Source organism: Juglans microcarpa x Juglans regia, chromosome 1D (genome assembly GCF_004785595.1).
Source record: "Juglans microcarpa x Juglans regia isolate MS1-56 chromosome 1D, Jm3101_v1.0, whole genome shotgun sequence".
In the NCBI taxonomy this organism is placed as follows: domain Eukaryota; kingdom Viridiplantae; phylum Streptophyta; class Magnoliopsida; order Fagales; family Juglandaceae; genus Juglans; species Juglans microcarpa x Juglans regia.
The window spans coordinates 31459433-31474886 of NC_054594.1; the positions used below are offsets into that span (position 1 = coordinate 31459433).

General features: G+C 31.9%; 1 protein-coding gene across 1 annotated transcript; it reads right to left on the reverse strand.

The window, feature by feature from the left end:
* Positions 1-858: 858 nt before the first annotated feature.
* LOC121246689 lies at positions 859-2282 on the reverse strand. Its single transcript, XM_041144926.1, has 2 exons — positions 2110-2282; positions 859-1609 (listed from the first exon to the last, which is right to left on the reverse strand). Exons 1-2 carry the CDS (start codon positions 2280-2282, stop codon positions 859-861), a joined length of 924 nt encoding a protein of 307 aa, XP_041000860.1.
* Between the last annotated feature and the right edge of the window lie 13172 nt (positions 2283-15454).

A 15454-nucleotide genomic window follows, 5' to 3' on the forward strand; every position in this document is an offset into this window, starting at 1 on the left:
AAATCCAGATGATATTTGGTCAAAATAACGTTGTTTTCCTTAACAAAATGATGCCATTTGTTAGGGAAGAATAAAGCCTCATACAATCTAACCAAAACGACGTCGTTTTGAATGGAAAAACGGCGTCATTTTTGCTAAATTTGGGCAGGGTTTCACCTTTTAGGCTGGCCTGCTTGCATTTTTTGCCATATTGAGTTTTAAACCCAATTTTTTTCTTATTTTTGGACATTTTTTCTCTTAAATCCTAAACTAAACCCTATTTTATAAAACACTAAATTTAATTTTAATCTTAATCTTTGTTTTAGATTTTTAACCCTAAGTTTTTTTATTTATGGTTTTTATAATTGTTAGTATTATTTATTATTATTAATTATCTGTTATCACTTATCATAGATTCATATTATACTTTTAACATTTTATCATATTATAGTGTCTAATTATATGTTATCAACTTATCATTCAATTTATGATTTTTATAATTTTTTCCATCACTCAATTTAATTGTTAGTATTGATTAATGAAAATTATTATTTAAATTGACTTGTACTATATTGACTAAAATTTAAATATAATTACTATACTAATGTTATTATACATTGGTATTACATGTACACTATAAATCTATAATGTTATTAAGACAATATGTACTATAAGTATTTAATGTTATTATACATTATTATAAATACACTTGTACTATAGGGTTTAAATACAATTGTTAGTATTTATACTCTTTTTTTTTTTGAAGAAATGATTTTCATTGATCAGGAATCGATTACATCATACATGAATGAGTCCCCCTGGACTATGTTCAAAACCTCCAAAGGACCATCCTCTAACCAGATGGTTTTCTTAACATTTCTAATAGCAAGTTTTTGCTGTCGTGTAGGCAGCTTTGCTTGCTGATCTGTAAACAGAATTGAGGCGCCATGCTTGGTTGTGCTTCATCATTTGATGCATATCCCCTGTCAATTGACCCAACCATGAGTTATCTACACTATTGGAGTTCACTGCATCAACAACAGTCTTAGCATCCCCTTCAAAACAGACTTGGTTAAAACCAAGTTCATAACACAATTCCATAGCTCTGAGGAGGGCATTACTTTTGGCTTGGAGAGCTAATGAGATATGGTCTTTATAGGTTGTCAAAACTGTTTGTACACTACCATCTGAATCTCTAATCACCACACCCCCTCCCATACTCCCTTTCTCTTTGTCGAAAGCTGCATCAAAATTAGCTTTGAGATATGGCCATGCAGGGGGTTCCCATCTTGAAATTGGAGTTCTCCCTTGAGTCCCTGCAGCACACTTGGACCTATCCTTGTTGTTTTCTTTAAAATATGATAAATCAGCTCGAGCCCTTATACCAATGGACTTCGGTTTTGAAAACTGATTCTGAAAAATGAAGGCATTTCTCCTTACCCATATCTGATAGAACATTATTGATACCAACTCCACGATCTCCTTGCTCAGCTTTAGTCTCATTTTATTCCACAGGAATTGGAAGTCAAAGAATTGCCTCTTCCATTTATTGAGCAAGTTGTTCTCTCCACCCCACACATCTGCTGCAGCAGGGCATTCCCACAGAACATGAATTGTTGTCTCACTTTCCCTTAAACAGATTGTGCATATGTTATTCTCAATAATGTTCTTCCTATTAAGATTTCATGGGAATAATATTATTGAGACACTTCCAAATGAACATTTTAACCTTGCCTGGGACCTCTAGCTGCCAAACTTCTTTCCATACCCCATTATCTCCTCCCCTTGTCGAGGCTTCTCCTGTCATTCTATGCAGCTTCTCTATCTCCATATAATAGGCACGTTTTACAGTAAATCCCCCTTTTTCTTGAACCTATTCATATCAACCTATCACTGGCTCTTCTCTTACTAATTGGTAGGGAATAGATAATCTTTGCCTCATTTTCAATAAAAACTGCCTTCCCCAAGTCTTTCTTCCATTCACAATTGTCTTCCTCCATCAATGTGTCAACTCTGGCCACAGGATCAAGAGTACTTATGTGTGTTTGAATCTAGTAGGTCACTGGGTTGGGAAGCCATTTATTCTTCTAAATTTTTATGTTAGTACCATCTCCAACTCTCCAAACAGACCCCTCTTTGATTAGGTCCAAGCTAGACCAGTGTTTATAGGGCCCATTCCCTGACCCAGGCCCATTTAGAAAATGTGTTTCCCGAACAATTTCCAGCCCATCAACCTCAGTTCCCTCTAGATTTGCCGTCGCAAGGACAACTTTTCTGCAAATCTGCAGTTGTGTCTCCCCCATTTCAGGTAAAGTGGCAGTTCCCCACACCGCGTCTAGTCCCTCTAAGGTCCTTTCCCCCCGCAACTAAGGTGTCATTGCATTGTACGAATCTAGGGTTCTGAACCAGGGTAGGGGTGATGCCATGTTTGCCTATTTCTGCCTCCTTCCCCTGTAGCCCTTCGACTAAGTTAGTAGCAGAGGTTTCCACCTCCATCAATCCGTTCTCTTTTCCTGCTTCCTTCCCACTCTCACCTCTACCATTTCTGGACGAAGATGACTACCTTCTCTTGGTCCCTTCTGCACACAACCAAGGCCCGAATTGTAGCCCCGAAGCTGTTTCATCTCCTTTACCCTCCCAGTTCGACTGGCAACCTTGATCACCGTGAAGGAACCATCCACACTGGAAACAAATCTTTGGAGCTTCTCGTAACGGAAGTGAAACCAATGCTTTGTTCCTTGGTAGCTTATAAAACGGCCTCTAGCTATGACTTTATAGAGTAACAACTCCACCTTAACTCAAAGACAACTTCCCCATCCAATGCCATCCTCCTTGGCATCCACTTCTATAACACACCCCACTAAACCTCCTATTTGATATCCCCAATCCTCAGTCATACACCCTAACAGTAGGTCTTGTATTTGCATCCAGAAAACCTCCCTATCGAAACTGATCTTTCTTGGGCACTTGGTCCCATCGTAAGGCAAAAGCATAAACAAAGCATTTTCGAACGTCCATGGCTTGCCTCCAGGATTCTGTACATATCCACGTTAGTTTCGGATGTAATAATAAATACATTACGGTTAACTTATTTGAATATGGCTCGTTTACTAATCCGCCATATTTTTTACATTTTGTTGCTAATGAGTGCCTTCCCCACTACTCTCTCTGAGCAAACCCTACCAATAAGACTTCTCTCCCCCTTTACGGAGAATTTCCTCCCCCACATTGCTATCCACTTCCAGCACCGCCTCTTCTTCCTCTGTCAAGCTGAGTTTCCTCCAATGTGCCTCCAAAACATCCAACCTGATACTCCCCTCTTGTGCCATTTTAGATCTTGACTGAGCAAAGATGCTTAAGAACTGATTCACCACCACTGGTTCAAAGCAAGCTTAGACCAGAGAGGAGACTTTTATCACTTACCCATTGTTAGTATTTATACTTGTACTATAGTATTGATTATTGAAAATTACATATTATTATACTATAGTATTACATGTTGTAATCTATAGACTTATACTATAGTGATTAATTACATATTATAGTCTATAAACTTTTACTATGGTTTTTATAAATAGCGTCTAATTACATGTTATCAACTCATTATACTTTTACTACAACAAGTGTCTAACTCATTCCTATTAATAGCTAAAATATAATAACTAGTATTATATATTAGTATAGTCTTTATTAGTATAATAGTCTTACATGTTATTATAAATTTATAGATTAGTGTTTGTACATTACATTAGCATTAAATATTATTATATATTAGTATTACAAATGGATACGTTAAATAGGAAACAAAAAGATTTATTTAATTAGTATAATAAAAAAAATTGTTATTATACATTAGTATCACAATTAGTCTTTATACATTAGTATTACAAGTTATTACATTAGTTTATTATACATTAGTATATGTTTATTATAATAATTCATTATAAAATTAAATAATATACAAAATAATATCCCATAAAAACAATAGATGTCACAACAACAATAAATAAATACCAATATTAATAGCCAATGACTCTGATACCAATAACATTTCCCTGGTGATATATATATTAGATATATTTAATTTATAATATAATACATGACGGTATAACCAGTCATATGCATGATACAATATAGACAGGCGGTATAACTGATCATATGCATGAATTATAAAAGATAGAAATCGTAATTGATAAACTTAACTTTATTAAAAATGTAATACTTACAATGAAATTAATTCTCAAAAGGTTTGGAAGCAAAATACATTGAGGAACTTTGGAAGTGTTACAGAGAGACTATTTTGAAAGTAAGGACTGAGATAAGGGAAAGGCTTCAAATCAAAACTTTTTGAATGCCTTCCTTTGTTTGCAGACTCTCTTTTTATAGGCACTAACACAGTAACTATTAATACTCAATTTTTAGTAGAAATTCCTTCTTCTGTTACAGAGAAATGATAAAGTAAGGTAAGAAATAGATTTCCCAATATTATTTTGGTGATAATATTTTTTACTAAAATAAATGTTATTTTAAAGCAAACTCCATTATTACAAATATGTGCATTAGATAATTTACAATTTATGTTTAATTTTTTTCCATTAGCCTGGCATAATGTCTCTTTTATTTTTTTCAAAATAATTGGAAAGTATTAATCGCTATAATATACAATTTAAATCTGCTCTTGTGTCTAATAAGACAATTGTAGTAAAAGAAAATTCTTAGTTTATGGAGACTGTTACTTCAATATACCATTTCTGAAAATTTGTCTTATTTAAGATATTAATAAAATTATCTGTTTCGTCTTTAATAACTATTGTTGAATATTCTCCTTGTTCTTTATCAGGAGTATTTATGTTTTTATCTATTTTTAATAATATAATTTCTTGTAATAATTGTTCATTTGAAATTTCTAATCTAAGATTAGAAGCTTTCAAATTTCTAACATCTTGCTTTATTTCATTAATTCTTTGTTGTAGATCTTGTAATGTAACTTTTTGTTTTTCTATTTTAAATCTACTTACTTTTCTGAAAAATTATAAGGTGCTAAAATGGTTACTGAAGTAGTTTGATTAGTAAAAGTATCTTTTAATTTTACCAAATAATCTTTTATTTCTTGTGGATCCTTAATTTTATCAATTAATTCTAATATAATATCTTCATGTTTTGATGGTACATTAATGGTTTTATTTCAAATACAATTATTCTTATCTAGGCAATTACAAACATGTACCTCATCTTCTTCTGATTCACTATTGAAGATTGCTCTGAAAAGTTTGATTCTTTTAATTGATAGATTTATTCTCCTTCTGAAGAGTTTTCCTCTTCTTCACTTGAATGTATTATAAAGATATTTAATAATTTTTTTTTTTTTTTATGTTTCAGGTATATCTAATTCATTAATCTGTTATTTGACCTTACAATTTGACTTGTAATGTCCAGTTTTTCCACATTTATAACAAACAATCTGTTTTTCTTTTTTATTATATTTTTTATATTTTTTATTGGTTTATTATATTTTTTTATCTTTTATCTTTTTATAAGGCCTTTTATATTTTAATTTTTTGTTAAAATAATTCTTATAAATTATTTTTCCCATTTTGTGTTTTCTTGAAGGAGCCAATAATAGAATATAGCCAAATTGTTCATAAAAGGTACCTAATTCTTTTTTAGCAATTTTTTTTTCCTTATTCATTTGCTTTTTTAATCTTAGATCATTACATATAATTAAACAAGTTCTATTAAAATTAGTTATTATATCACCATATGTGAGATTAATAAAATCAATAGCATCATTTGGTTTTACTAATGATTCTCGTACATTTTGAGCAAAGTAATATGAAAGTCCAGATATAAACTTTGTCTTCCAGTATGGTTGTTGACAATCATTTCTGATCATAATTTTAGTTAGAAATATATTTTTATACCAACAAAAATCAGATAATTGAGGACATCTTAAATTAATTGAAAAATCCCTAGTTCTTTCTTTAAATTGAATAGGATCACTGACAAAATGCTTGGTTAATACAAATATTAACGTATTAATAGCATCTTCCGATGGTCGACCATCTTCTGTTTTAATGATTTGCATATTTTCATCATGTTTATATTGGGTTAATATTTTTATTCTTTGTTCATGTGAAAGATAATGATCCCACCAGCCTTTTAATTGGCCAGTAAAACCTGTAACAATAATATGAACTACTTGATGATCAGTACCATAATCATTTCCTAGAAATGATTTAATATTTCATACTCGAATAATCTATCAATATTCTATTTATATAATACATCTGGTGAAAAAACAGATCATACTATATATTCTCTTTCTTAGAATTGCATATATGATGAAGTACCAATTACGAATAATAGAAACATGATGTTCAGAATCCCTAGCCGAAAAGCTATGAACATGATCTCCTCTAATCTTATTTATTTGTAAATCTAAATTTTTAAATTGGTTTTCAATATTACTAATTTCATAATCAAATAAGACAGGCGAGTTTGTCTTACTTAATACATTAATATGAGATTGTTTTGAAGTAGATGCGATATTAGAAATGTTTAATTTTTCTAATTTATTACACATTTGTTCTAATAAATCATTTTTATTTTTAGAAAAAATTAGTTTTAGATGAGATGAGATTTCATGGGGAACAAATAAAGGTATTTATTTTGCTTCTTTAATAGTAGGATTAATAGGAGATAGTTGGGTTTCAATTCTCTCTAATTGTTTACTCATGGTTTTTAGATATAAATTGGTACAATTGTTTTGTTGGATTATATTATCAGAGTTTTTACTTTCTGTTGTAGTATTATATTTTTTTATTGGTGAAACTAATATTTGAGTACTTCATTGGTTATACTTAATGGCTTCAAAACGGGATATTCTTCGTAAACGATTTGATTATTTTCTTCCTTAATCCATTGATTAGTAGTCCTGTTTGTAGTTGATTATTGGTTTGATTTATAGATTTCAAACCATGTAAAGAAAGGTATATTAATTTGTATACTTTTTAAGTACTAATAATATTTTTCTTGGATGTAATCTCGTTCTAATTTTGTAAAAGTTGAAAAGAATACAAGTCTTTTTTATTATTTTCTTTTTTCATATAATCTTGTTTGAGATATTCTTTATTAATCTTAAATTCTTCTTTATTAATGGTGTATATTTAGACATCATCTACAATTATTTGTGAATATGTTGGAGAGGTAGATGCTATACTAAAATGATTAATAGTATATATATTGGTGTATCAATAACCTTTCCACGAATAACTCCCTAGATCTAAGTGTCAAGACTCTGGGATCTGGCGTTAACTTTTGAGATTTATTCCATGAAATTAAAGTAAGAACGAATCTGGGTGTATGATAACTAGAGGGTGTGGGAGAAGAATGAAGTGAGAGATCTTCTAAAAGGTTGAAAAGTAATTTGGACGGTTTCATCCATTTTTTTATCTATGTATTCTAAATCATCTTTAGAATTGTTTTCCATTTTAGGTAATGGAGTGATATTTTCTAATTGCCATTCATTAGGGAGAGTAATTTATTATTTGTATATTTGATTTTTTGGAACATTAGGAATTGTCCAATCTTGTAAATTTCTTTCTACATCTATTATACTATAATCTTTTTGGTTGATATTATCAGATTCTATGGGAATACTAGTGGTGGATTCTTCATATTTGAATAAAGAATTCATTGAGACAGGTGATATATATTAGATATACCAATAACATTTCCCAAGTGAGATATATATATATTGGATATATTTAATTTATAATATAATACTAGGCGGTATAACAAGCCATATGCATGATACAATATAGACATGCAGTATAACCGATCATATACATGAATTATAAAAGATAGAAATCCTAATTCATAAACTTGATTTTATTAAAAACATAATTCTTACAAGGAGATTAATTTTCAGAAGGTTTGAAAGCAAAAGACATTGAGGAAGTTTGGAAGTTTTACAGAGAGAGTATTTTGAAAGTGAGGACTGAGAGAAGGGAAAGGCTTCAAATCAAATTTTTATGAATGCCTTCCTTTGTTACAGACTCCCCTTTTATAGACACTAACACAGTAACTATCAATAATACATGCCTATCCTATTGTCTTCATACTTCAACTACTTAATAAGTAGAAGTGAATAGTATATGCAAAGTTCTTTTTCTTTTCCTTGAACAATAATCTGACGAACTAAATCGTTTGTCTTTTCTTTTGGTAGGCAAATAATCTTGAACGACAATAATCTTGAATAGTATAGATAAAGTTCTTTGTCTTTATTCTTTGAAGAGAGAATACTTCTGACAGCTTCCATCTGTCATGTTGAATAATTTGATAAATCAATAATCTTCAAGATAACACTCCTGACAGCTTTCATCTGTCATGTTGAATAATTGGAAAAGAAATAATCTTCTGGAATCACATAATCTGATGGTCATAATCTCTGAATTCCAGATCAAATGGATTTTAAGAATCCATCAGATGTATCGGTTGGTAGGATGAGTTGTCTTGAGAATGGGAGGCTTGTTGAGAAGGAGATGCCTGTTGAGCTGGTGATAATATGGGTTGTTATAACGAAGATAATCTGACTTGATTTTGTTCGTCTTCTTCATCATCGCTATTTGAGACTTGTGACATTGCCTCAGCTAATTTTTTCAAGTCCTAATGGTTATGGATGTTAATTGAGCCTGAAATCTACTTCGCTAGACTAGGACTTCACGGGCTTCGGTAATTTTTGAAAACATTTTAAAAACATAATTGTAATTGTATTCTTTTCACCATTTGACATAGAATTGGAGGGCTAAAACCATAATATTTTTTAGAGAGGGATGCGATTTGATGACATATTCACACTTCATATTCCAATTTAATTTTGTTTTGAGTAAGAAAAGAAGAAGTTGTGAGCAATGCTTTAATGAGAGTGGATAATCATTTTGTGAAGAAAAAATCTGAATATTTTCTTTAAAAGAAGTAGGAAGAATAAGAGGTTTAGGTCCATATTAATCTCACCATGGTAAAAACCATCGTGGGAGTGTCTTAATTTCTTGTAATTTATCAAAGTGGAGAAACTAGGAATGACACAAATTTTTGTTTTGTTTAAGAAACATTTTTGTCCATACTTGCTGGTAATCATAATAATCATAATATGAAATATCATAAGGTTAAGAAAATTTTCTTGTTAAATAGGATTTTTTTCCCATTGTTTTAATGTGAGAACATGATTAATAGTAACTTTTTGAAAGACAATAATTTGGGATGAAGGTGGAGAATGTTGAGTTTGAAGAGAATAAAAGATTTCAAGAAAAATAATAGAATTCGTGTCTACTAATATGAATTCATAAAAATTTTAAGTTTTCTTAATATTTTGTGAAAGATAATGTCAGTCTAGTAAGATAAAGACATCGAGTAATTTTTGAGGATAAGATAGGTGTTGGATTTCATACTCAATAGGGAAGACTAGATACCAGTGAGTCTTAACGATAATAGAGGATGTAGAAGGTTGAGATAATGGTGGAGGATTAATAATTTGAGAAGGGGTATAGGAAGAATGAGAAACAACTTTGGAGTATGTTTGTAATTTCGGAGGAGTTAATGGTGAGAATGGATTGCAAGATGGCCAAATATTTTGTGGTAATGTCCCCAATACCGTGTATAATTTTAGAGTTGCATAAGGATAATGTGAAGGATAGGGAGGAGATGGTGGCCTAGCATAGGACGATTTAAACTTTATTCTTGACTTTGAGGATGACATGATTTTCTCTATAAGAATTCTCGGAATAGGAAATCAGGAAGAGAATTAGATTCTCTTTTAATATGTTCACTATCAAAATAAAAAATACCTAATATAACTTATCATCTAGCAAATATTTGTTTAGCAGCCAGGTTTTTCACATTTTTAATCAAAACTTCCTTGTTGATTTACAGTCTATTCCAAGTAAAAACTTTTAATTTAACAAATCATCTTGAAATTTAGATATGCATAACGAGTTTTGCTACACAACTTCCACCACACTCCACACTCCACATTTTTTTAAATTTTTTAATTTTTTAATATTTTTTTTAAATTTTTTTTGAGTTTATTCTTTTTAAATTATTTTAAATTTTCTATTCATTATTCATATAATAAATATTTGATAAAAGAAAAAAATAATAAAAATTAAAAAAAAAATGTAGAGTGTGGAGTGTGAGGAGGTTGTGAAGATTTATTCATGCATAATACAATAGCTAAAATTCCTTTTTTAGTAGTATTGTAATTTTTTTGGGCAGGATTCCATCATTCTGAATGGAATCAAATAATCTGTTCCAAATCGGTTGATAATTTGTGTTTCATAATTCCTCCATAACCAATATCAGATGCATCTATTTCAACAATTTTAAAAGTATGAGGTGTACTAAGCATGGTAATTTCTTAACGTGAGATTTAATTTGTTTTATAATATTTGTATGCTTTTGTGTCCATGGGGCAGAAAATTTTATAATTGTTGCTTATCTTTTATTTCATTAGGAAATTTATTAGCAAATTCAATCACTCTACTAATTGGTGTAATAGTTCATTGAAAGATGTCATGTCCAAGAAATCTAATTTTATTTGGAATAATTTTAATTTTGGTGATGAAATAACTAATTCATTTTGTTTAATAATTTGGACAAAGGTATTTAGATGTTTTCAGTGTTGTTCAATAGATGAGAAAAAGAGTAATACATGATCTATATAAACTATCGAAAAGTGAGTAAAATGAGTAAATATTTCATTCATAATATTCTGAAATTCACTAAGAGCATTTTTTAATTCAAATGGCATAACATTTCATTCATAATGTCCAGGGACAGTGAATGCTGTGACGCCCCCAGGTTTTGCTTGGGATCAGACGAACATCTGAAGTGTCTGGACATACAACACAAGGTTATTTGCCCCCGTTAGTGATAATTAAAGATGCAATGAACATGCATCTAGCATTATGCAATATTCGCAGCTGATAAGTTTTTTCTTTAGCAATTCTATGCATCAAACTAAAAATATTTCAAATACTTAAAACATACTTCATACAAAAGGACATACTAAACAAATGAGATCATAACGCTAATCCAAAATGACTGATCAAAAGAGTACTAGAAATGCAACTCCATAGGTACAAGTAGTAATTTAAGTTAACTATTATACTACCATCGACATCGCACCGTCGCTTAGTTGACTGTTTACAATTGGTCGATTTTTGGCTCTTCTTCAGATCCTGTAACAAGATCTATCATTCGCCGGGGGAGGGGGGGAATGGTAGTCTCAACTACCACAGTGAGATTTGTTATACATCTCAGCAAGTTAACATGAAACCTCCACACAGGTTAATCATGCATGCATGGTAGTAAAAGCATAAATGCATAATCAAAGTCAAAAGTAATCATAGCATAACTTGACATACAACATAACATAACTGACATAACTTAAACTAAAGCATGAACTGAACGTGACTTGCTTAGACTAAACTATACTTAAACTGAGACTGGACTTGACATGAACTTGATCTGAGACTTGACTTAACATGATCTTGCACTTGAATTCTAAAACTTAACTTGACATGAGCTGAAACTTAAATTTACATGAACTTGAACTGACTTCTTTATTTAACAGGAACTTGGACTTGAATTCTAAAACTTAACTTGACATGAACTTAAACTTGAACTGAAACTTAACTTTACATGAACTTGAATTGACTTCTTTACTTAACATGAACTTAGACTTAAATTCTAAAACTTAACTTGAACTTGAACTTAACTTTACATGAACTTGAGCTGCCTTCTTTACTTAACATGAACTTAGACTTGAATTCTGACAATCAAAATGATTCCGCCAGTCGTTTCGTTAGGCATACTGAACAATCAGAATGATTCTGCCCAACATATTCCGCCAGACATACTCAGACAATCAGAATGATTCCATCATGAGTATTTTAAATGAGATACCCTAACAATCAGATACTTGAGGTTAGTGAACTTTAAGCCATGCGTTGAAACTTAATTTCGTTTAATCTTTTCTTAACCTTCTAATTTGAATTTTTCTTGATTTATTATTACATTTCATCATACTTAGACCTCACTAATACCCTAAATAAACCTCCCCACACGTCATTAAGGAAAATGAAATATCAAATCCCAAACGTGCATCAATTGGCTATTGTGTATCACCTGTACTTGAATTGTTTTGCCCTTAGGTCCAATATTTTTGTGGTTTATCCTCAAGGGTAATATGGTCCTTAAAAGTCTCATGAGACCCCTTCAAATCTAGTTTGAGTCTTGGACGAAATTGGTTTTACAAACCAATTCAAGTGACCAAACCGATTGCACCTTAGTCTAGTTTGAGTGGGAACCGGTTGGGTTAAGATCTAACCAACCATCTGCCCTATTTGAGCCACCACCCCATGCCACCTCATTCACCATCCAATCCCCAAGAGGTCCCATTACCATCATGAGAAATTTGACTCAGATTTTCCCACCCAACCATCCAAAACCGAAGTCCAAATCTCCCCAAGGAAAACCACCCTGAACCCATCAGCCTCATGGTTTGTTTTGGTTGGTTTCCTTCTATTTATTTTGTGCCACGACTTGAACAGCACCCATAGGAGAACTGTAGCACCTGGAGTGATGAAATGATGGTGGTTTAGGGCACTATTTCGTTCTACACAAGTGACACAAAGTGATGGATTACAATCTGAAAATTCCAGCCCCTTACACCGCCTCCCACTTCACCAAATCACCAAGCATCCAATCCAACGTCTGCACTCCTCTTGAACCCTATAAATACCTCCCTCACTTCCTCATTTCCTCCACACCTCAGATCTAAGCTTCATCTTGATTCTTGAGAGCACTTCTCCCCCTTAGAGATCAAAAGAGTGAAACCGAGTAAGTATTGGTGAGTTCTTGAATGTTCTTGATCAAGGCTGTCTTGAGTACTTGGAAGATCACGAAATTTGTAAGATTTCTTAATTTTGATATTATTTAGCATGTAAAGTTTTGTTTTCAGGTGTTGGTAAAAATTTGGTTGAGTTTTGAGAAGCTTATCATGCTAAGTTCAAAACCGGGTCATTTAAATGATGGTTTGAAAGATTAAATGATTTTAAGTGAAAAATTAGCTATGGCATGTCTTAAACATGATTTATCATTGTCTTAGCATGATTATGGAAGGTTTAATTTGTGGTTAGAAGCATGCCATAGTAGGTTTTGAATCTATCTTGTTTTGATCATCAAGCATGTATTGGTTTTGAATATATTGGTGATTAAGGATTTCTTAGCCATGATTAAGTGTTGAGATGAACTTGATTATCCAATAATTAGCCTTCATTGTGTTATTAAAGATGTTAGTGATCATTTGTGATTAAAGAAAATCTCATATGCATGCATTCATAGGGACCAATAGTTGAAAACACACATACGCATTAACTAGAGTGTGTGCCACGGTTTGGACAGTTTGGACAAGTTCCACTTTGATTCTTGAAAATCCAAGGGCGTAGTTGGTTTTAGAACGCCAAAAATATGAAGTCCATGAATTTTGGTTAAATTTAGAGTTCGTTTGCAATTAGTGAAAATTTAGGGCCTTAACGGCAATTTTTGAGAGTCTAGGGGGTATTTTTGTAAATATCTATTTTTGAAACCTTTGATTTTGAGCCTCAATTATAGAAGTATTAATCCTAACTTAGTACGCACTTGATTTTAGCTGCTACAACATTTTTTTTATTACTCAGGAAGTTTATAAGTTGGCCTCTAACTTATACCTTGATAGATTATTTATGAATTATTGATAAATGTTTCATTCATATTTCAATTATTATTTTGAGTATAAAATATCATGTTATATGATACATTTAGTGCATACTTACATATCATGTGAGATTTTCACCATTTTTAACATATTGCATATAAATGTCATTTTTATATGAAAACTTGCCACATATGCACATGTCATGAAATACATTTTTCAAGCATAGTATAAAATTAATTTTTGTCAGGACCCCAAAGGCTAGGATGTAGAATTATCCTAGTGAAAAAACTCCTTTGTTTACTCTAGAGTGCTTAAAAATGGAATGATAACTCCTGGGTTAACAAAGAACAGTCAACAGGCTTCGAATGAGTTCTTTTTAAAGAACATCGGAGCGAAATTAATATGCTATGACACCTAATGCTAGTGGGTGTACATGTTATGATGTTATGTTATATTTACCAATGCATTGAGAATGAGTTTATAGACAACGTGATTTTAACTTGAGTTGTATTACGGTCATCGGCAGGTACTCATAGTGCATATGAGGAACTGTGATGTTACCACACATTATGATGTTAATTCTGAATTGCTAATAATGATGAAAGTTTATGATGAAGTGATATTTTAAAAAATGATGGCAAAAATATTTATTGAATGAAAACCTGTGTCTCCATTTTTCTAAAATGTTAAGGAATCTGGGTGGGAGACATTCATACTAATTTTTCTGCATCTCATGCATTGCATATTTATCATGCTTCATATTTAATTTATCTTTGTGTAAATTGGTTATTTAATTTATTGAGATTTCGAGTAAATCTCACCCTTTATGGGACCACTATCATTTCACTCGGAATGGTAGAAGTTATGTCAGGACGAGCTAGATGGAGTGCCGGATCTGACTGACTGTGGAGTAGCCAGACCTTGAGAGAAGATTGGATTTAATCCTAATGTTATAGGCCAAGTCCTTCATGCTTTAGAACGCATGAAGCGGATGATTTGACTTTAGATTATGCTACATTGGTATTTTGAACTTGATGATTACTAATAAAATTGAGACGTTTTTTAGTTATCCTGGCATAAGTATACTTTCACATTTATTTCCGCTACAATTATTGCATACTGGTAGTTGCATACTAGAATGCATTGCATATTAACTGTCATGTACGGGGGTATGTAACCTTGTATTGCATGTCCGAACGCTCGAAGTCTCCGTTCCATCCCAAGTAGAGGATGGGAGCGTCACAACCTCCCAATAGAATTTATAGAACAACCCGTGAAGCCATTTGGTCTCGGGGCCTTGGAAGATGGAATGCTTTTGTATGGCTTTTCTAATTTCATCATGATCTGGAATTGTTGTGAGGAATGAGTTGTCTTCTAGGCTGACTTTTTTGGGAAAGAGTTGGTCCAAGCTGTCGGGAATGTGAGGGTTGGAGGAGGTGTAGATGGTTTTGAAATGGTCTATGAATGAGTTTTGGATTGTGGTGGAATCAGTGAACCATACTCCTTGTTCTATTTTGAGACTATCGATGGAATTAGTCATTCTTATGATTGTTGTGGGTAGGTGAAAGAAGTTTGTGATTAGATTAGTGGTGGTAAGCCAAGTTGGTCATGATTTTTGTTTCCAGAGTAGCTCTTCTCTCTTCAAAAGTTCATTGAGGTTTTCTTGGAGCTGATTTTCTAGGTGTATCAAAAATGCCAGAGGTTGATGATTGGATTTCT